The sequence below is a fragment of the Leuciscus leuciscus genome (assembly GCF_965113295.1).
Source record: "Leuciscus leuciscus genome assembly, chromosome: 12".
NCBI lineage: Eukaryota > Metazoa > Chordata > Actinopteri > Cypriniformes > Leuciscidae > Leuciscus > Leuciscus leuciscus.
Genome location: NC_138736.1, coordinates 35,538,457 through 35,562,942, shown reverse-complemented (window position 1 = coordinate 35,562,942; position 24,486 = coordinate 35,538,457). Strand labels below are relative to the sequence as shown.

Sequence of the window (24,486 nt, the reverse complement as noted above, 5' to 3'; positions counted from 1 at the left end):
AAAAAAAATTCTTTTCAATGAATCCTGAAAAAAGTTACAGTTTCCACAAAAAATAACAAGTTTCTTGAGCAGCAAATCATCATATTAGAATGATTTCTGAAGGATCATGTGACACTGAAGACTGGAGTAATGATGCTGAAAACTCAGCTTTGATCACAGGAATAAATTACATTTTACAATATTTCAAATATAAAACAGCAATTTTAAAATGTAATAATGTTTCGCACTATTACTGTTTTTAATGTATGTATATATTCATGGGTTTCATCAGGTCCCTTTCCACAGGTGTATTAATCAAGCACAATGCAGTCTGCATTCATAGGTGCTTGATTTTATACACCTGTGGAAAGGGACCTGATGAAACCCATGAATAAATATAAAATATAAAAGTATAAAATCATGCATACCATATATAATGTATAGTATGGTATGCATGATTTTATGGTATTTGTGTAAAACTGATTTGGACCAATATTTATTGTGAAAAGCATCTAAATATTTAAATCAATTTTGGCTTTAGTATAACATTCCTATATAATCTTTATAATTTCATACTAACTATTTTCTATTAGGGCCTTTCCTTATATAACTGCCTTTCACGAGGGGATTGTCATATTTGAGGTCCTTGGCATCAAAACGTTTCTTATTTGAGGCCACTGTTTAGTGTATAAACGACAACACTAGACCATACATTTAAACTACACTTACTTCATTCAGATAAGCATCGATAGTCTGTCTGAGATTAAAGAAAACAAGTTGTGTGTTTTACTGTGGTTTACACACCCACACACATTCAAATATACATGTGTGGACGTAAAGAAGAGGTTTACAATGATGCGTGGACCAGCGGGTGTGAAATGTGGCCTGGATCTCACTGCCATCCTGAGGGTGTAAACGCTCCTGTCGCGCGCCCCTCCCTGACTCTATTTTCCCCTCTGACAGGAAACACCTCCCTTCACCCAAACTGCTTTTCTATGGTCTGGTCCCAGTGAGAGAGACGCTGTGGAATGTGTGTGTGTGACCACAGAGGGCTGCTTCTGCTGATGTCAGGCACAGACGTGTGTGTAAACGGGAACTTAAGCACCTCTCAGTGTTTCGTGTGTTCCCGCTTTATCTTCCAGCGTGCTGAGGTCACACCACCTCTGGATACGGGACTCATCTTTCCTCCGCCGGGACATTCTGGATTGAAATTATGGTTCGTTAGAAAAGGTAAGAAATTAAATACTACATTTCTGTTAAAGGGATTAAACATCAAAACTAGTTGACTTTAAATTAAGATAAAATGTGACATGGGTGGATTAGTATACTTTAAAAGTGCTTGCTATTACTTTTAAACTAGTTTTGTCTGTTGAAAAATATAACTGGGTGAAAAATCCCACAGTCTGAAGGAGAGACTATCATATCAGACCAGAGTATCACAGGGACATAAGGGCTGACTCTTCTGACTTGGATCAAAAGCACAGCAACCACAACACTCATAGAAGCACAACAAACTAGCAACTGCGTAGCAATGCCCTAGCAACTACCCAGAACACCATGCATTAAAATACAATAGGTACTAGGCACAACATCCTAGCAACACCTTAGCAACTGCATAGCAATGCCCAAGCAACCATCCACAACACCCTAGAAATTGCATAGTAACACATTAGCAACTGCATAGCAACCACCCACAGCACCTTGTATACAACAAAGTGTATAGCAACACCCTAGCAACCACCCACAACACCCTAGCACCGTGGCTGTGAGAAAGGACCACTCGCATTTTGTTCAGAAAATATAAAAATCTAGTTTGTTTGTTTACTTTGTTTTGATTACATATAAATCATGTGAGGCGTATGGAAGCTTGTTTACGCCACCAAATAAAAATAAAATAAAAAAAGGGAATTGCGACTTTTTTTCTCTCTGAATTCGTACTTTTGGAATTGCGTAATATAAAGTCGCAATTGCGAGTTATAAAGTTCAGTTCTTAAAAAAGACTGACTTTATTTCTCAGAATTCAGAGATTATGATTCGCAATTGCGACTTTATATCACGCAATTCAAAAAAAAAAAAAAAAGTACGAATTGCGAGAAAAAAATCAGAAATGCGAGATAAAAAGTCGCAATTACCTTTTTCATTTTTCTATTCCGTGACAGAAACAGGCTTCCAGAGGCATGAGTTTAGAACAAAAAGATTGTTAAAAAATGTTCTTCTTCTAAATTTCTTAAAAATTCTTTAAATTATGAATACACTTTTTGAACAAACTAGTTTTTGTCTGATTGCTAATGTTTTTAATAATGTGACTATGAAAAACATATTTCTTGTGACATTGAAAAAACAAAGCAAAAGATGCTGTATCAGTTTGCTGATTGGAGAAGAGAGAAAAGCCTGAGCTCAGCAGCCTCAGACATCTGCTGCTACATGCCCCTCTGCAGGTTTGCTCTTCGGGGAACAGATCTGACAGCTGTGAGATGGTATGTGTGTTTGAGAGCTGTTTGGTCCTGTGCTGATGATTCACTCAGGCCAGTGAGCCTCCGTCTGGAATGCTGTGTCGCTGACGGGAGTATTTTTGGAGCTTGTGGCATACGTCCCACGCTAATTGGCACTTGGTGCAGAACTTGACAATGTTTACAAGCTTTTAGTGTAATCTTATATTTCTGGTATCATGGTTCCTGTTTGTCATTTGTTTATGTGTGGGGATGCAGTTAGTGTTTCTGAACCCACTGGAGGGGCTTCACAGGATTGCAGAGCGACACAAAGACAAGAATCCCTGTGTTTAAATATTTCACTACTGGAAGTTTAGTCTCTCAAACATCCTAGGTAAACAATTTATTGATAAAAATGTGCTCTTTCAGTGCTCAATTGAATTTTTGTTCCTTATGTTTATATAAAGTATTAAAACAAATTATTACCATTATTATAACAATAATGTTTTTAAAATAATAATAATAAATATTATTGTTATTATTTTTCTTGTATTATTATGATTAATAATTGTCATATTCAATATAATACTATATGACTGTTACTTACTACTACTAATATGAATAATTCTATTGAATATTATTGTGTAATTATAATAAACAATAATATTTTTTAATATATATATATATACGTATAAAATGTATTATATTATATTATTACAAGAATCATTAACATTATTATTATTATTGATATTATTGTATAATTATGATAAAATTATATATATATATATATATATATAATTACTATTATAATGATTATAACAGGCATAAACATTATTATAAATATTTTATTATATTGACTGTTATAATTATATTAAATGTATTATTTATAACAATAGTGTTGTTATTATCCTTATTACAAAATTATAAAACTATGTAATATTCAATATACTTCAACTACTATTTATTATTATTACTATTATGTAAATATTATTAAAAAAGTATGATTAGTATTATACTGTATAAAATATATAATATAAATATTACTGTATTAATAATAAATATAAATAATATATATATATATATATATATATATAATATATTACATAATTTTAAGAATCATTAACAGCATTATCATTATTATTATTATTGTAGAATTATAATAAACAAAAATAAATATATATATATTATAATAATATTATATAATTAACGTATTATGAATCATAATTTTTATATATATTATAATATAGTAAAATATATTAAAATAAAGTATATTAAATATATTAATAATAATAAAAACAATAATACTGTTGTTATTCTTATTCTTATTTTTATTAATTTAATATAATTATGTAATATGCAATATACTACTAATTATTATTATTTCTATTATATTCAATAATATTGTATAATTATAATAAACATTAATTATAATTTAATTATATAATTATCATCATCATCATTATATTGAATAATATTGTATAACAACAACAACAATTATTATATTCAATAATATTTATATAATCATATCATATTTAATAAAAAATAGAATTAAAAAAAATATGATAATTTGATAATTATTATAATTTGGTCTTGGAAAAATAGAATGAGAAAAGTGAGTTCATGTTGTGATCATATTGTGATATTTAGTCTGTGATTTCTTAAGCACAAGATGTTCTTATTTGTATCCGTTTATTATTATTAACATCTGAGATAATAATTTATTACACAAAAATGAGATCTTCATTAAATCTCATAAGCTATTGAAAAGCAAACAAAACAACATTTCTTTAGGCATCTGTGAGGAGAAAAGTAGAGCATTTGACTCATAGAAAGCAAAAGGACAAACAATCTCAGTCAACATAATGTGCTTCGCTCTAGTGGACTTTGTGCCCTTGTTCTGCCAAGAGCGCTGCAGATAGGGATCGGGGCGGCTGAGACTTTGGGCCTTGATGGCGTAGATTACAGTTTGCTGTAATTACAGACCCAAGAGGAAACAAACAGGAAGACAATAACATGGCACCTCTTCCGTGATCTCGGCATGGTCTCAGCGACTGCGGGTTTTATGGTGTGGACGCACACAGGGAGTCACCACCGCATTTATAGTCTGATGCTTTTTATCGCTTCCTCGCTTGGGCCGGAGGAGTTTCTTGCCAAGCACACATCCAGGACTCGTGTGGCTCCAGATGTTCAGCTTTAAGACTCCCCCTCCTCCTCTATTTCCTTCTTGGAGAGAGTGACACAAGCTGGATCCATCCCAGTTTCCCAGGGAAGAGTCCCACACAGACCCCGAGCTGCATGTGAACGTCTTCATAAAATCTCGGTTCCTGTGGGAAAAATTGGGAAAGTCTGCCTGGGAGCAAACAGTGAGTCCTGGGTCAATGCAAGGACAACAGCAGTAACAAATGGCCTATGTGGAAAGAGATGATATAATGATCCTTAATAGCACTCCTTAATGTGCAATTTCAGCCTCAGGGGCCAAAATAAACAAGTTAGGGAGTTTTCTAATTAAGCATGGCCGGCCATGTTGTTCCAGTTGTCCTTGTGATACTAAAGCATGCAAGTATAAGTATTACAATGGATTTTTTTTTTTTTTTTTTTTAAACCATAACCAAAAGTAAACTTTTGCACGCAACTCAACACTGTTTGGGCTACTAACCCGAATGATAGGCTACCTGCTAAAATCATCATAGCAACCACCCAAAACAGCTGGAAACAACTCAGAAAACCTTAGAAACAGAATAGCAACATGTAGGCAAACCAGCCACAACACCCAGAAGTTTGAATGGGGTTCTTTCTTCAATTGGTAGGCAATTTCGGAGAGGCTAGCAATAGCGAGCTAGCTTTAAAAGCATGAGATCCCACCCTCCCTTCGAGCAGCCGGCAGTCTGCAACGAGTCGTGACTCGTGTCATGAGAGATGCTGTTATATTACCTCATATGGCAAGCCGTTTTAGCTTAAATTGTACCCAGCGTTACTCGTCGTAATTGCATTTTTACTAGTAAGAATTCAATTAGAGAGCTCTACAATTCAATTCTTACTAGTAACAATTACAATTAGAGAGCTCTACAAATGAATTTTTACTTGTCGTATGTCTCCATTGACTTCCATTCATTTTTAATTACGGAGCTCTACAATTGAATTGTTACTAGTAAGAATTACAATTAGAGAGCTCTACAATTGAATTGTTACTAGTAAGAATTACAATTAGAGAGCTCTCTAATTCAATTCTTACTAGTAACAATTACAATTAGAGAGCTCTCTAATTAAATTCTTACTAGTAAGAATGCAATTACAGAGCTCTCTAATTTAATTTTTACTAGTAAAAATATGAATTAAAGATATGTATAATTGCAGAGCTCTGTAATTGAATTAAAGAGCTCTGCAATTACATTCTTACTAGTAACAACTGAATTAGAGAGCTCTCTAATTGGAATTGTTACTAGTAATAATTGGATTAGAGAGCTCTCTATTTAAATTGTTACTAGTAAGAATTGAATTAAAGAGCTCTGCAATTGCATTCTTACTAGTAACAATTCAATTGTAGAGCTCTCTAATTGTAATTCTTACTAGTAACAATTCCATTGTACAGCTCCGTAATTAAAAATGAATGGAAGTCAATGGAGACATATGACTTGTAAAAATTCATTTGTAGAGCTCTCTAATTGTAATTGTTACTAGTAAGAACTGAATTAGAGAGCTCTGTAACTGTAATTCTTACTAGTAATAATTGAATTAGAGAGCTCTATAATTGTAATTCTTACTAGTAATAATTGAATTGGAGAGCTCTCTAATTGTAATTGCTACTAGTAAGAATTGAATTGTAGAGCTCTCTTATTGAATTCTTACTAGTAAAAATGCAATTACGACGAGTAACGCTGGGTACAATTTAAGCTAAAACGGCTTGCCATAACCTCATGTTTCAAAGCACATATACCATTGCGATAATAATGATCGTAAACAACTTAAAGAGCACTGACCTGTACCACCTGACCACAGCAGATTTATTTCGCCGTTGATAGTGCTGACATTGAAACGCATAAATCTGAGTCTGAGGAGGACGCGAACCGCTGCGAGTTGAACGTCACAGGTTGCTATCTCATAATTACGGTTATGACATGGCGTGAACACAGCACAAGCTTGTTGTTTTGGTTCAGGAGGAACTGTAAAAGGTGGCTGTTGTGTGTTTGTGACTGTCTGTCTACAACTCTTCATATCCTGAGTGCATGGAGGTATGGAAATACATACGATAGGCAGGTAGGACATCGTATCTTTGCATTTGGACTGAATGCATTAAATGATTGGAGGAAAATGTTTTGGTCCTGAGACTTCTACAGAAGATAAATGTACATGCTTTAATATTTAGACCACTTCTATTATTGATTGCTTTCAGGATGTGAAGAGAGTTTTAACCTGGTATAACAAAAAGTGCTTATAAATAAAAATTGCCTACCCAACATTTAAACGTATGTCTGCTCTCTCTTAAGCATATCTATTTTTTTCCCCACCACAGTGGCTGAAGGTCGAGGTGCGAAGAAAGTAGAGAAGAAAGCACAAAAGAAAAGAAAGAGAAGCCATCATGAACCCCATAAGGAAAGACATGGAGCTGCTGAGCAACAGCATGGCCACTTACGCACATATAAAAGGTAAAAGAGCAACACAAATGGTTCATTAATGCCCAGGTTCAGAACCCAAGTGCTGAAAGGCACCTGGCTAAACAAAGATTTGGGTCGGTTTTACTGAACTTTATGCCCTGTCGCACTTCTAGCCTCAAGGACAAAATAACAAGCCATTCCATGGACTTTAGTGTTCTGTTTGATTTGGCTTCACACCTCTGACTTCATGAGACACGGCTTACATGTTCCTAAAGACTTCTTTCTCTTTTTCTCAGGGGTTTAAGATTTTTCTTTAGAGTCAAATCAGTCTAGTAAATTAAGAAACCACATTGCAAAATATAATAAAAAAGAGAATGTTAAAAGAGAATACATTTTAAAATGAAATATTTCACAATATTACTGTTTTTACTGTTTGATCAAATAAATTCAGCCTTGATTATAAGAGGCTTCTTTCAAAAACATACAACCGTGTATGTAAATTAATACATTCATATTTTTACCTGAATGTTATGTTTAATATATTAATATGAAATCTTTGAGTTTGGTCTCAAATATGACTCAATCATGCTCTTGACCATTTCCCTCCCGTGTTTAATACAGTGAACATGGAGAGCTTCGCGCTGTACTTCATGTTGGGTGTGTGTTCAGGTCTTCTGCTGGCTCTGGTCCTCCTCTTGCTGGGCATCACCTGCCAATCGCACTCAAAGACAAAGACAAAGACCACACCGGACAAGAGACGACTAAAAGAGTCCAGCGAGGATGAGGAAGACAAGGAAGAGGAGGAGAGTGAGACAGGAGACGACGAGGATCTAGAAGTCCCAGTGCTCACCGTGAGTCCCTTGAGCGATCAGACCCAGCTGAACGGAACCATTAAGAGCGTGAATGTGTTCGCTTCGGCAGAAGAGCTGGAGAGAGCCAGAAGACTGGAGGAGAGAGAACGAATCGTCAGGGAGATCTGGAGGAACGGACAGCCGGATATACTCGTCACCGGAACAGGCACACTGGGTCGAGTTCACTATCACTAGTAGCGTGTTTTACGTTCAGGACGCAGTCGTTTCATAAATACAGAGAGCTCTACATGGTGGTGTTACAAAAAAAAAATGATGAGATGGGAGGAAAAATTATATTTCAGTGCTTTTTCTTTGGCAAAACATTTATATTCTCTTGAGAAACTTTGCGTTCTGTTGCAAAACTTGTGATGGAAATAATGAGGTGAGAAGAAAAACTATTTTTCAGTGGTTTTGTAAGCAAGCTCAAAGTTTCTCAGGGGAACACCATTCTTTTGCTAGAGAACGCATTGAATTTGAAAGATCATTTTTCCTCCCATCTCATATTTTTTTTCCTGTCACCACATGCAAATATTAAATGCCACAGGACATTTATCTGTGCAACAGATATAGGTGTAATATACCTTTAAAAAGGGAAGGATTGAGAGTTTGATTTGCATACGTCTGTTTTGAGGTTGGTTTCACAAGCCTTTGTCTTCTGAATGATCATTTGGAAGTTTTGATGGATCAATTCTCTTTTGCATTTTTTTATATATCTATAAATACATTTTATATCTATAAATACATATTAAAATTTAAATGTTTGTGTATATAAACTTTATGCATTTTTTAAATAAAAACTAAAACAAAATATTTTCACCCAATCTTCACACATGGTGGAAGATGCACCCTTCACCTTCCATAACACTACATTTATGGAAAAATTTATGTTTTCATTTTTCCATATCCCTACTCACCCATCTTAAAGGATACAATAAATAATCAGAAGGTAATACACCTAGAACAGTAGTCGCAAAACTAAATGCATTAGACAAATATACATTTTATGTGGAAGATATAATAGGAAGCACTTTAACAAAAAATATTTATGCTTTTAAATCACCTGGAAGGTTTTTTAGAAATTGAGCATTGAACAGTTCCATTCATTCAGTTGCAGTAAATTATTTAGCACCATAATAAAATTAATGTTCTTAAAAAAAGTGATTAAGAATTAAGAATCTTAAAGGGATAGTTCACCCAAAAATGAACATTCTGTCATTAATTACTCTCTTATGTCGTTCCAAACCCGTAAGACTCAAGAGGTTCATTCTAGTGTTACGCAGCACGTTTGAGCTTCTGTAAGAACCAATGAGGTTCATTCTCGTGTTACGCAGCACGTTTGAGCTTCAGCAAGAACCAATGAGGTTCATTCTCGTGTTACGCAGCACGTTTGAGCTTCAGCAAGAACCAATGAGGTTCATTCTCGTGTTACGCAGCACGTTTGAGCTTCTGTAAGAACCAATGAGGTTCATTCTCGTGTTACGCAGCACGTTTGAGCTTCTGTAAGAACCAATGAGGTTCATTCTCGTGTTACGCAGCACGTTTGAGCTTCAGCAAGAACCAATGAGGTTCATTCTCGTGTTACGCAGCACGTTTGAGCTTCAGCAAGAACCAGTGAGGTTCATTCTCATGTTACGCAGCACGTTTGAGCTTCATCAAGAACCAATGAGGTTCACTCTTGTGTTACGCAGCACGTTTGAGCTTCATCAAGAACCAATGAGGTTCATTCTCGTGTTACGCAGCACGTTTGAGCTTCTGCAAGAACCAATGAGGTTCACTCTTGTGTTACGCAGCACGTTTGAGCTTCTGCAAGAACCAATGAGGTTCACTCTTGTGTTACGCAGCACGTTTGAGCTTCATCAAGAACCAGTGAGGTTCATTCTCGTGTTACACAGCACGTTTGAGCTTCTGCAAGAACCAATGAGGTTCACTCTTGTGTTATGCAGCACGTTTGAGCTTCTGCAAGAACCAATGAGGTTCACTCTTGTGTTACGCAGCACGTTTGAGCTTCATCAAGAACCAGTGAGGTTCATTCTCGTGTTACACAGCACGTTTGAGCTTCTGCAAGAACCAATGAGGTTCACTCTTGTGTTATGCAGCACATTTTAGCTTCATCAAGAACCAATTAGGTTTTTTCTCGCACAAACTCTTTGAAGCGTCAAAGTGTCAGTTGCGTTACTGTCAATGGAGGGACAGAAATCTTTCAGATTTCATCAAAAAGACCTTAATTTGTGTCCCGAAGATGAAACAAAGTTTTACGGGTTTGGAACGACTTGAGGGTGAGTACATGACAAAATTTTCATTTTTGGGTGAACTATCCCTTTAAATGCAATATACTTGCTGTAAAACAGGGGTGTCCAATCCTGCATCTGGAGGGCAACCTTCTTCCAGAGTTTAGCTCCAATCCTAATCAAACACACCTGAACCAGCGAATTAACTTCCAGGCAGATGTGTTCGAGCAGGTTAGAGCGAAACTCTGCAGGAGCATGAATGGACACCCTGACACTTAAAATGTTTTAAAAAACAAAAACAAAACAGTAACTGTATTGCACTGCAACATGAGATTTTAATCACCAAATGCTCACATCACATTGTATAACTAATACTACAGCTGAACCTCATAAAGGCTCTTCACTAAAAGGCACCAGCTGTTGAGAGCAGCTGTTATAACCGATGTGTCTTACAAGACCAAGGCAACTCGAAAGAAAAGATTACGTGTAAAACAGAGGACGGGCTTTATTTCAAATTCACCATGGAGACTGAAAGCACTGAATTAGTTTGTAAATGTTAACAGAACGTCACAGCGTTACAGTATAATGTCATCACAAAGCAGGATTAAAGAAAGCGGTCAGTCCCCCAGAGTATCCTTACAACACAACTGAACAGTGCAGCATACAGAGATCAATGGAAGAAAAACCACATGATCTAAACACATGCAGCATTAACTATTTTACATTTTGGTTGATAAGTTTAAACACAATGCAATAAATGCTTCATTACAAGCTTCGTCTTGCATGTTTCTATTATTATCTACACTTTAAAATCAGATGAATGATCTAAAACCGACAAGATTTTTTTGCTCAAAATAGAAAAAAAGATTATTATTTTTTTAAACTTCACAAAGTAATTAGACTATTTTAAGTCATTAGTGGCATTCATTTAAGGGAAGAAAATGTACTCAATTGGACGTTAAATATAGTTGAGAACCCATTTGTTAGGACAAGGACAATCTTAATCTGTACATTTTTAACAGACACTTTTCTGGAGAAAATCGGCCCAGTACACAGTGTATTGGTCCGCAAGGGATATGCTCCAATAAGACTGAACCTTACACCAATGACATTATAAAATAAAATGGGAAGAAATATAAATGAATGAATTTACATGCAATTCCAAACATATAAAGGGGAAAATCTACTGGCAGAAATAATCAAAATTAAAAGTAAAAAAAAAAAAAAAAGGAATCATAAAACTACAGTTAAATCTAAGGCACAAGTGCACCGATTTTTTATTGCACTTTTTAAATGAAAATCAATTATGAATGACTGAATTTTTTTCCTTCAAATCATCACCCCCCGCAACCTCGAAAACAATCGAAAACAACGTCAAAAACTGAAAAAGTAGCAGATTGTGTGATGCTATAAACGACATGGCTCTACCGTATGGGGCTTCACAGTCCAACACCTGAACACACGAGGATGCATTTCTCACGAGGGCTCTCGTTGAGTTAGAGACGGTAGAGGAGAACAGACACAAATGGTTGCTGATCCGTCTATGGCTTGGAAGCAGGGCTTTCCCCAGACTTTTCGTCATCTTTGTGCTCTGAGCTGCCATCTCCCAATTCTCCCTCTTCAGCGTTGCCCTGGAACATGTCGTGGGTCCACTTGGGGCTGCCGCTGCTGCTGCTTTTGCGAATAATGAAGGTGCCCCTGCTGCGGGGGAAATTGCCTCTGCCGCGCCCCCGAGTGTCCACCCACTTCATCTCCCCTTCCTTGTCCCGGTCGTCATGCTGCAGTTAGACGAGAGAGAAGTAAATTGAAACTCTCCTATTGGCCACCATGCAGCTTATTCTGTCCCAAAATTGCGCACTTATACAGGAAGAGACTGTCTGAGTGACATGCGAAGCAACCAACCACCAGTTTTTGTTTTTAGCGTAAAGTTTAGGGGGGCGCGTGTATCTGAGATCAAAGCTAGTAATCACACCTGGAAGTACTTCCGACTCTTGGGGGTGTATTCGGGGTCCCACTCTTCCTCCGGGGGGCGTGAAGGGCCGCCCATAATTGGAGGGTTGTTATTGGTGTTGTTGCCAGGGTAATTTCCTCGGTTCCATCCTCTTCCTCTCATTCTGGGCTGCAAATACAAGAGAAGCACAGATCAACTGATATATGAGAAAACAACTTCAGGATTATCGTGCCACAAATACAAAAGCAGGCGGAATTACAGAATCCAGTTGTAAAAATAGAATTTACTGTATAACGCAGAAAGTCTCGGAATTTGGCACATTTTGGATTAATACACCAAAAGTAGTTCTACATACAATTAGTCAAATTGTGCTATGGAATAAGTAAGGGATAATGTACATCCAGTCGGTTATCTCAGAATAAACTTGCTTCCGCGGAGAGAAGTTGTTAGCGCGCCAAGTTCAAACTAGACGGACATCATACCACTTATTACACATAAATAATTATTGGGATAAAAGATGTTGGTTTCAGATTGAACTGTTTTAAAATCATACCAGTTTGTTATCTTATATTCCAACAGTGTACAAAACAATAGTCGCAAAAAGAAAAATCGTTCCTAGCAAGCGTATAGTGCCGCTGACTTCAGTAACCCGGATGAGCCTGTTTTATGTTTTCAGTGGGTTTTGTCAGGGAATAACATGGATGGCAGGATTGACCAATGAGAATCAAGTATTCTACAGAGCCGTGTAATAATAATAGTCTGATTTAAACCAGCAAAAAGACTGCTATGGAAAAATTAAGTCTGCATTCCACATGAAAGTTTTACTCAAATTAGTATTATTGTAGAGTAGATCATACTTCTCGAAGTAATGATAAAATATGTTTAATAATATTTATATTTAATTTAAACAGTAAACTTCTGTTGTGCAGAACTTTGTTTGGCAAAAAAATTTGATTACCACCATTTTTGATAATATATTTGTATTAAATCATGAAACACAGAATCCCAAAAAAATGTAAAGGGAAAAAACAAAAAATCTGCAAAACTTACTTTAAAATTCATTGGTCACTATTATTGTTAGTTTTAATAAAATATTAAAATGGTTATGAATTCAATTAATTAGACATGCTTTTTATTTAAACTTAATTAAAACATATACCATTAAAACCAAATTAACAAAAGAGAATTTGGGAAAAATTGTATTGATCCTAAAATATAGTGAGCTACCTACCAAGACAACATTTCAGATTAGGCTTATTTATGATAACTAAGCAACATGCTAGCATCAGACTCTTTCTCTGAAAATTAAAACACTCAGGATTGGGAATGAAGCCAGCGAGGAACAAAGCTCGACATTAAGCATCCTCATCAATGATCAATAATTCCTATCAATGTCACGAGAACTGTAGAATACTTACAAATCCGCGATCGTAACCCCCACGACCCCTGTCATATCCTCCTCGGTCGTATCCTCCTCTGCCTCTCTCATAACCCCTGTCCATGTGGCCCTCATAGTCCCGAGGGCCGCGCTCCATGGGCCCGGGAAACTCCCGTGACCCCAGGCGGGCCTTGTTAAAACCCCCTCCTCCTTCCATGTGCTCCTCCGGATGGTACTCTTTTCCTCTGTATGGATGAGGAGAGGGAGAGGAGGAGGAAGATGAGGAGGAGGAGGGTGAGCGCTCACGCTTCTTCTTGCTTTTCCTTTAGAATGAGGGAGAACAGAGTAAAAAACTCTATTGAGTGACTGGGAAATGATTCTGTGATTAATGCATGTTTTGAAATGATAGAATAGCCGAGGCAAACGCTGTAATAGAAGCGATTCTACAACAATGGTGATCAGTAGGTTCACTGAGGTGAATATGAGGATAAAGATGACATGAGTGTATATATTTGCATTTCCCAAAAGAGATAGTAGTGCTTGAAAGGCAGCAAAAGAACGAGTGTTAAAACTTAGACTAAGGTTTTAGGCTATGATTCGATGGAAATTAAAAGCCACATCAGAGATGCTTTGCCATCTGTTGAACGAGTATGAGAATAGACACGCAACATGACACCATCTTTGCATTATAAAGTTAAAAAGAAGAAAAAAACCAAAAACAAAATTGCAATTAAGTATGCAAGTAAATGCAATAAAATGTCAAATCCCAATACGGTAAGCCAAAACATTCATAATTTAAGAAAAATGACTTGCATTGTTCATACATACATACATACATACGCATATCAGGGATGGGCACAAGTACTCGAACGTGACAGCGACGATTGATCATGAAAACAATGATTGCCCTGACTAAAGGGGCAATCTTTTTTTCTGATTGGTTAATCACAGCATTTTGGGCGGTACCTGAGGTCTGATTGGTTAGCGTTAGACCGCAGCAAACGAGCCCAGTGTGAAAGCACCCTTAGTTGTCCGTGTATATCAGCGTTAAGGGAAGAGCGAATCCACAACGGGATCGAGTTTCCCTTTCAAACTAGCTCGGTGCAAACCTCACGTGTGCATTCGTGTCCTTTTGTGCAGATGTAAGTTGTAATAGGTGGTAGCCTATATATCAGATTAATCTAATATAGGATGCGTTTGGTTAAGTTTATTAACTCTAGCAAATCGCTGCAGGGTGGTGTTTATTCAGAGTTTCAGCTCAAATGCAGAGACGGTCAGTTTCTTTTTCAAAAACATTGATGCATCATAATCTAGCAGTGTGACTGAACATATGACTAGAAAAAAATAACACTGCTAGATTATGATGCATCAATTTGTCAAGATTAATTTTCGCAACAGTCTTAAAATATTTTCATTATCTTTATTTTTATTTGTCAAGATTAATTTGTGTTTTTATTTTTAACATTCATTTTTGTAACAGTCTTAAAATATTTTCATTATCTCCATGACGGACAGCCGACACGGGACACACGCCCCCCCGAGTACTCGTTTTTTGAGACCTATCAGTGATCGAAATGAGAAATTGACAAAAATGCCCATCCCTAATATATATATAATTTTATAGATAGTTAGGGTCTATATATATATATATATATACATATATATATATATATATAGATATATAGATATAGATATATAGAGAGAGAGAGAGAGAGACACACACACACACACGTAAGGCTGAAACTATCTACAAAATTTTAAGTGAGTCTGTACTAGAGATGCACCGATTGATCGGCTGGTGACCGGAATTGGCCGATTTTCACGTGATCGGCGACCGGCCGGTCAGTCTGACAAATACCGATTTTATGCCGGTCAAATGCACTCGGGCGCCGCATGATTAATATCACGCAACATCAGCATCACACGTGCACACGGAACACACATGTAGGAAACCTCGTGAATTACGTCCGTTCAGACCTCAAGCGTGTTAATCAATGAGTGCATTAACAACGGGAGCAGGAGCAGCGCGTGAGCGTCAAGCAGGAGCGTCGCGAGCAGTGAAGCGCGTGTTTCGGCGCCGAGTCTATTTGCTGCACTGCTCACGCTCAATTAAAGGGAAAGCACACTTTTGATGAACAAAATAGCCTAAATAGGGTTTCACAAAAAAGTGCCCAAAATGCACAGAATGTGCGTGTTTTAACAAGAACTGGAGTAGGCAATGTCAGAAAAGAAAACGAAGACTAATATTTATAGAAAATGTACCCATTTAAACTTGTTTTATTATTCAGTTTGTACAAGTGATTGCAATACAGGCCTGTGTGTGTGTGCTTTGAGAAATATCTTTATACTGCAAGGGTACATTTATTGAATTTTTTATTTATATATTATTTTATCGCCATTCCCTGTTTTCATACAGACGTTTAGTTTGCTAAATACATGTATAAAAAAATTATTGGATATTGAATGTGAAAAGGAAATGGTTCTTCCATAACACAGCACTTTAGATATGTGTGAATTACCCACACCTGGAGTAATTTATATAGTTCTATTTTATATAGCGTTTATCTGTTCAAAAAAATATGTACTATGCAAATTGTAAAATGTTCTATTACAGAAAAGATATAAAATAAATATTTGTGTGTGCTGTAAAGTGGTTAGAAAAAATGAAATCGGAATCGGCTAAAATCGGTATCGGCAGGTCAAACTTAATGAAAAATCGGAATCGGCCCAGAAAATTGTAATCGGTGCATCTCTAGTCTGTACATTTAGCTGAATTAGAACATTAGAACTAGAGAATTACAGGAATGACAATATAGAACATTAAAAATAGAATGTTTGAAGAATAATACAGTGCTGCCTTCCAAACATGGTTTTAGATATGAATAAAGTGTTCCACTGTAAATAAAACTGACAAGTTAAATCAACATTCAGCCACAAATCCAGTAAACGAGCACAAGACAATAAGACCCAGGCTCAGAAATCAAGTTCTATTCAAATATTTTTCATCAGAAAGAATAGGACATCTTTAACATACTTTGATTTCTTGTGTTTGGAGGATCTGTCAGGGGAGAGTTCATGACTGGGCGTGCGTGAGCCAGCTGAACTCTTTCCCCCCTCTCGTTTAGGATCCTTTTTACGGCGCTCAATAGCCAAACGAAGGTCCAAAGATTCGGCCTCATGTTTTTTACCATGATCCTGTGGAGACACAATAATGTCCATAATAATTAGCACATTTGATTTCTGAATCAATACAGTGTAAACAACTAAATGTACAAGTGTCTTTATTTTGTGTTGAAATATATGATTTCAACTGAACTTAAGTTTAAAAGGATAGTTCAGTCCAAAAATAAAATTTTATTAATTTAAGTCATTACAAACCCATAACTTTCTTTTTCACAGATGATGATGTTTAGCAGAACCTCCAGCATGCTCTATTCCAAACAATGAAAGTGAAGGTTGACTACTATGTTTGGACTATTTTCATGCGATTGCTGCAACTTGACAGCATTCATCCTCCTTCACTTTCATTGCAACGAAAGAGCATGTGGGAGAATCTGATACAGATTTGAAAGATAAAATCATTTTTGTGTGAACTAACCCTTTAAAATTATTTTAATTAATATGTTATTAATTTTGGATTAACCTAAACACAAAAAGAAGAGATTGAGAGCATTTGTCTCACACTGAAATGGCAGATGCTTATGACAATGACAGTCAAAATCCAGCTGAAATACTCCATCTACTGGTCATTTTTAGGAATAACCTCAAATTCAATCCTCATTTTTAGTCACCCTCTATGACTTTACAGTTCTGGCTGATTTTGGCCAAGTTGTGATGGAACCAATGAAATATGTGCAATTTTAATAAATAATGTGAACATAATATATTCGACACCCACTGAAAATGTGACAGACGTCTATCAAGACATGTGACAAAAAACGAACCAAAACAAAAACGCACAGATCTCATGGGAAAGCAGCATGCTCCATGCTTTCCCAATACTGATTAGTACTGAGCCTCACTTTTTTTTTTTCATAAACACATTTTTGAGGAGATATACTTACTATTGCATTGGTTAGCGGTCCAGTGAAAGGCTTGGACACAGGATCAATTTTCACTTCCTTTTGTTTAGCCATTTTGTTTGGGCAAGTATGTACCCACGATTAATCATACGACAAACTCTGGAGGGTGAGAGCGTAACGCTCAGTAATACAAGATTGAGATTGGGGCTCTTGTGCATTAGCATTTTACACCTCATAGCACATTTCTGCAGTTTCAGTTGGTACACATTTGGGCAGGAATTTCAGATTTGAAAACGCTGTGTCACCTTGTAGCTGCTCTCTTCGAAATCCTCAAACAGGTGAGAGTGCTTCTTAAAAGCACTGGGAGACACATCGATTCGCCTGCGAAAGAACATGCAAAAAAAAAAAAACATATATATTAAGAAAGGATGAGTGGAACAAGGCATCTAAACCATAAAATACATGAATGAGTGCAAATACACCTACCTGTGGATCTCAGGACTCTTTCTCGGCTTCATCATTTCCATCTCTGCAGCTTTTCTTTGGTATATTCCAAATCGCTCATTCAGAGTCATCCCGGATGACTTGAAATGTTGAGCTACAAGAGAGTAGAAAAAATAATAATTCTTACATGCCACCATTTTAATAAATTAAAAACTTCTCCATATTTCGCAAAGAAAAAAATGGCACCTTGAGGCACCTCAAAGCACAAAGTTCAGAATTAAAATGTAAAATTGCACATAACCACTAGATTGGACTGGTATTACCTTTAATATGATGTACTATGGTGACTATGTGTTGAGCAAATAGCTCTGAAGGGCTCCTGCGAAGCTGAGCAGACTGAATATGCTGGAAGATTGAGCGAAACTCCTCATGATCTTTTTTACCAGGGTGCACAAGATCCCGTGACAAATGTCTTTCTTTAGCTAATGGACCTGATGAGCTGAGGGAAAACAGTGGAGTCATACACATGTATCCAGTTGTCATACATTACATTTTTCTATTATAAATCATGATTTTAAAATGTATACCTTTCTCCACCATCAGTGAATGCCTTTATACTGAAATTAAAGTGTGGGTCTTTCTTCCCTGAGGATTTAGTCGGGGGCGAGGCCTCTCTTCCAGCTGGAAACAGTGGCCTGCCTCTATTCTCTGACACACTAGATGGAGATGGAGCGGATGGACTGATCCTGCTTTTTTTCTTTTCTTTCTTCTTGGAGGCCTTCTCTTCTTTTCTAGAAGCATGCTTCCGACTGCGATAAAGTTCCTCATCCAGATCCTCTTCAACCTCTTTGTTGGAGAGATAGTCGTCCCATTTCCCGAAACGCTCTTCGGTTAAGCCCCGCATCGTGACAATGGTTTTTTCTTTATACTTGGATTCTTCCTCAGTCTTCCTTTCTTTCATTTCCTGGCGATACTCCTCTTCCTCGGCATCCAGAAAAGGAAGTCCTTTGTCAGTCTTTGAGCCGTCGTAGCCAGACTCGGACGCTTCGAACATGCTCCTCGACTTACTGCCGCTCTTTTCGCTGTCAGCGTCGCCCAAGCTTAAAGACTCACCCCTTCCGTTATCCCTGTCTGATAAGGGCTTTTTCTTTTCTGCCAAAAACCTGAGGTGGACGATCACGTGTTAATTATTATTAAGGAGCAGACTGTATTAGAAAACATTTACATTTTCAAACCAGTTGGCACTAACCTTTAACAGCAAAACAAGAAAGCCTACTTACAACAACAAAGACATGCGCACAAATATGGATCAACTTTTCAGCAATGCAGACACGACTAACCAAGATGGAGTTTTTTTTTTCCATACTTACATCAATAAAACTTTATCTCCTAAATTATGGGATTGCAAACAACCTCATAGCACAGGTAAAGGCCCATTTGTGACATTTGACTTTGAAATTAGCTGGTTTCCATTATAAGCTCTATTCTTCCAAGGATCTTTGTTGCTGTACAAGGACTAAACACATTTGAGAGAATGATGATTGATTAAAAACTGCCTGGAGGACAAAAGAAAGAGAGGGAAAACATCCAAAAGCCAAAATCAAAAACATACTTTTTGAAAGCAGTTGAGATGGAGGCCGATTTGTCTTCTGTCTTCAAGTCGTCTTTTGTGAAGAACCCAAAGCCAGTTGGTGTTGAAGAACTTGACGTCTTTGCCGGTGGACTTTTACTGGCGGGGCCAATGCTTCGCCACAGTGGACCACCATTGCCGGAACCTCCAGAAAGGGACACTTTAACCTCTGACTGACTCCCAGTAGATGCAGCATTGCGTTTGGGACTGCCATCGTAGTCAGATAGGCCTTCCCACTTACTACTGGGTTCCTCTGGGCTGTTTCCTGTAGGCTTGGATGCTTCCTTGCTGGCTCCCTTGTTCTCACCCGGTGAAGCCTTTCCTTTGGCTTCTTTGGCATGAGGTCGTCCCGCATTTGAGTTGCGTCGTCGTGGGGACGAGGAGCGGGAGGAGGAGCTGGAACGTCTGGAACGCCCCGAGGAAGATTTACCGGAATGACGAGAATGGCTTCGGCTTGGTGATCTTTTCCGTGGTGTGTGGGAACGCGAGCGCCCCCTCCTAGGGCTGTACGAGTGGTCGTATGGTTGTTGCTGATCTCTATGGCCGTGCCAGTTAGAACCATGGTTGGAACGGTAACCATAGTTGCTCCCACCTCGATAATAGTTCCCTCGTGGGAAGTAGCCACGCCCTCTGCCCCGGTTGTACTGAAAGGGCCTCCGGTAGCCACGGTTATAACCACGGTTATACCCACGATTGCCCTGGAAATCTCTAGAAGGATAGTTCCTCTCCCTGCTGTGCGAACGGGATCTTGATCTAGAACTAAAAGAAAAGAGGAAAATGCAAAGCACAGAAAGAGGATTAGAGCAAAATTTGAGAAAAAAAAAGAGAAAGATGCAGTTATGATTCATGACCACATGATGGCGCTACAGAATCAAAATTCACACAAATGGAACAATTCACTTTTGGGGTTTTTGCAATGAGCAAAATGTTTAAAAAGTGTTAAATCACTTCCTGTTGAATTTCACAACTGATGCAATTCTTACAACACCTTTTACCACAGAATAAAAGATTATGCCTTCATCACATCTTCAAAAGTTGCATATGGAAATTTTCTAGAAATGGAACTGCAACTTGAATTCATTACCTAAACCTGGTGGCAATACATTAAAGTTAAGACTTTTTTCAAGCTTTACTATAGGCACTGTGGTCCAAATTTACTAGTGACTAAACCAAACATTCACTAACAGGAAAATGCCTTTTTGATTATTAAGAATAACGTTATCGACCAGCATAGCAAGCCCCTGATTGTGGAAGAGACATGCAGTGGAAAGAGGTAGACACTCCAGACAAAAGGAAACCTTTTCAAACTAACTCTTACTGGACATGTAAAAAAAAACAAAAAAGGGTTTGCTGTTAGAGGAGAAACACTTAGAAAAGGAGAAGCAACCTTCAGGAAAAATATGGTCTCATCTCAGTGCTATTTTAATATTAAATGACTATTTCAAGAGCAGGATAAAGCACTCTAATGCAGCTGTTTTTAAACTGAGTTATGTCAGTCTTAAAATCAGACTTCTCATTTAAAATGCCATTCAATGATCAATTTGTTGCAAAGGAAGTGGCTGAAATCTATTAAATTTGCCTACCTGTAGCGACGCTTTCTGGATCTAGAGCGGGAGCGAGTCCTCGAGTGAGATCGTGAGTAGGACCGTGATCTAGTCCTAGACCTAGAACGGGACCGAGAAGCAGAATTCGGGGGCTTGGACATCTCTGTGCTCACAGTATCTTTAGACCTGAAAAGGGAATCACATGAACACAAGGCTATCACACTCGCACGGTATACCATTATAAAACAAATGTAGGACTATGGAGAAAAGTCCCCTAAAAAGGAAGAAACAATTAAAAGCCACAAAAAAAACTTAGTTGAACAAAGGCATTACAACATCTCAATTATCTTTCTGCTGTGCAAAACAGAGACTGATCGATACAGACTATTTTCATGCTTAAGTGACCGATAACTGATATGTAGAACTTTAAATTGTTTATATTTTTTGCTTTTTTGACACAAACTAAATCATTACACTTCAACAACAATGAAATAATTATAATTACAATGCTGTTATTTATGCCATTATATGCAATAGGGCTGCAATCAATAGAATCTTCTTCATTTTATTGAGTGACTTTGCAGTAGCAAAAAATATATATTTGAAACATTTACTAAATATATTTCTGAAAATCCTTCAGGTCATGCATTTATATTCATTTATGAGAAAGATGACTATCCTTTATATAAACATTCAGGAAAGTACTGACAAAATCATTAGTAGCCCTAATATAAATGCTTTATATAAGCCGTTCTGAGATCTATATGGTTGTACATTTATTTACATCTTTGTTTTGGGCATTGTCTAATGTTTGTTTTTTTCAACACAGTAATATTATAGGCCTGGCTGACAATGATTACCGTTATCTCTCCAGTATACTACATTAGTATTGAACACGGACACCTGCCAAAACAAATTCCAGTTTACGGTAACTGATGCAACTAAAACACAGTATTTATCTTCAAACATCTGCACCTGATTTCCTAACTGATCAACATTCATGATCAGGGTTTCTTTTACCTTGACCCACTACGAATGTATTCTGTTTGTGTTGACCAGATAAATCAAATATTAACAACAACAACAAAAAGCCTGAAACTATGCAGCAAGATGAGAGCCAAACAGATTCAACGAGCTGGAAAGTATGGGTGAAATAGTTTCAGATCCTTCAACATTCGAAACAATCACACTTCCTTTTAATATTATGCAAATTACACAGAAGTCATTTGCAATAAAAGAGTGAATATACAGCCAGTACATTTGCGAAACATACAAAGGACTGAATCGTTTCTGAAAAGAATATTTAGCAAAAATTACTTGCATAAGCTGGTCAAACAATTATTTTACGAGTGGTTAACATCAGAAAAGCCTGGTTTTCCAGTGCATTTATCTTGTAACATGAGTAGCCTAAGTTAATTGATACGCAACATTCTTCAGTGTGGGATACAACAAGGTGTGTCTTCTAGTATGAAAGACTTGTGTGCATTTGCATCGGGGGTCAAAGCAGAACAGGAAAAGCTGCTGCCAAACAATTATAACCCAGTCATTTAGTGTAAGAGGCAGTCCAGCTCAACCAGTGGAGCTAGATACTGATCTAGTCAGGAAATACTTGGAAAAAACATTTGCATTGATGCAATCATCAGTACAGAGCACATTCACTGGGTGAGTCTCAAAACATATTGAGTTGTCTACCTAGCCACTTTAGACTCCATATGCACCATATGGGAAGTTCAATAGACATTTTACTAGGTTTTGAGACATTTTAAGATCCCAAAATTATAACTAGGTCCCTAGATGCTTAAAAACCTCCAAATAAGAGACTACAGACTAGGTATTGTTTTGCTGTCTAGATACGTTAGGCAGCTCACTAGATAGAGAAATTGTGGAAAACACTATTTTTCTTCAGATCCGTTTATGGTAATTTCTCAATGCAAAAGCCAATTAACAGCGAAAAAAAAAATGGCCATTTTATAAGACGTATTTCAAAACACTTTCGTTTTCACTTCTGTCGTGTTAATGGTGAAAAGGAATGAGATTAGGATAATACAATCACAATAGAAATGCAACTCCGACTTGACACGATCATCATCTGCAGCCATCCTCGCTCAGGTGTGTTTTAATAACAAAATAAAGGATATTTACAGAAATAAAATGCATCACCCTCAACGTGTTCAGAATAACAAAAACATAATCTGGATGAACAATAAAAGGCATTGTATTGGTTTTTACAAGTTAAATAACTCAATCACATTGTGTCGCCCTTTTATGCTGCAAAATACAGAATATTACAAGTCATATTACATTTCTACTGTTAGCCGCTATGCTAACATTAGCCCCTTTGCTAATCTGAAACGGCATAAATCGCGCAAAACCAGACACACTATCAACAAAATAACATGAAACAACATTTTAAGGAGAAACACCAGCAGAGAATATTGAGAAAATAGCGATATAGTGTTAAAATGTGTATAAAGAGACTCACCTGAGAGGCTAGTCAGATGTGATTAGCGCGAGCTCACGAGCAGAGGCGCCGCGAGCACGCGACGGAGGAATAACGTGTATTATGCGTCGTATGAGGCTCGAAGTACGTCTGATTTTATTTATTCTGCTCTATTTCGCCCTTCTAACCTAAAAGGGTTCAGTTGTGAAATGTTTCGGAGCAATGAAAATGAGAAGTGCCCATTTGGCCGCCTCAGGAAACGCAAAAGGCTTCGGTCCGAGACAGTTCAGCTTCCTGATCATTCAACGCAGTAAACGCGCGCGCGCGCGCACGCAGAGGATTATACACGCCCCCTTTTTGGTATTTATTTATTTATTTAATAAGCATGTTCTCCTTTTCTTAAAAAACCTATGGATGTTGAATCGAAAAAAATTAAATTATTAAGGCTTTTATGGGCCTGATAGAAATGGTCTACGTTTACACATTCTGCAGTCAATTTCGAATTACACAGAATTCCTTAGGCCTACATTTTAACACAACTACTTTTTTCTCTCTTTAATTAATTTTCAAACAAGACATGCATGTTAATATAATATATGGCTATTTTCTTTCCTCTGAGCATGCACTGCAGCATCTACACATGGTAAAACAGACACAGCGCCTCTATTTCAGACACCTGTTGAAAGCTTCTCATACTGACAGCTGAAATCACAGGCCGCTGAGCCAGTTCAGAGAAATCTGTCCAGCACCAGGGCCGTATTTCACCGAGAGAGGAAACACAACGGAGTCAGCCTACATGAGCCAATCTGTCTGACAACACGTCTGCTAAAATACTATTGTTACTGATGCATGTTTCTGTAAGACAAGATACTGGCCTTTTCTAGGGGTTCCTTAAAAAATATATTGGCTATTTATATATATATATATATATATATATTGTTCGAAAATATATATGAATGAATGAATGTATTGTATAGCTCTAACCCTCCAATGTGTGC

The 24,486-nt window shown here is 37.2% G+C and overlaps 2 protein-coding genes across 2 annotated transcripts; one reads left to right on the top strand and one right to left on the bottom strand.

Moving 5' to 3' along the window:
- The first annotated feature begins 994 nt into the window (after positions 1-994).
- eva1bb (eva-1 homolog Bb (C. elegans)) lies at positions 995-11,308 on the top strand. The gene is made up of 4 exons (XM_082185790.1): positions 995-1,209; positions 6,919-7,051; positions 7,622-9,518; positions 9,927-11,308. Exons 2-3 carry the CDS (start codon positions 6,985-6,987, stop codon positions 8,044-8,046), a joined length of 492 nt encoding a protein of 163 aa, XP_082041916.1. The 5' UTR covers positions 995-1,209; positions 6,919-6,984; the 3' UTR covers positions 8,047-9,518; positions 9,927-11,308.
- thrap3b (thyroid hormone receptor associated protein 3b) lies at positions 10,567-23,803 on the bottom strand. Its single transcript, XM_082185788.1, has 11 exons — positions 23,531-23,803; positions 21,088-21,234; positions 19,487-20,263; positions 18,462-19,037; positions 18,198-18,373; positions 17,917-18,028; positions 17,736-17,811; positions 16,443-16,603; positions 13,449-13,731; positions 12,052-12,198; positions 10,567-11,857 (listed from the first exon to the last, which is right to left on the bottom strand). Exons 2-11 carry the CDS (start codon positions 21,207-21,209, stop codon positions 11,621-11,623), a joined length of 2,667 nt encoding a protein of 888 aa, XP_082041914.1. The 5' UTR covers positions 21,210-21,234; positions 23,531-23,803; the 3' UTR covers positions 10,567-11,620.
- Between the last annotated feature and the right edge of the window lie 683 nt (positions 23,804-24,486).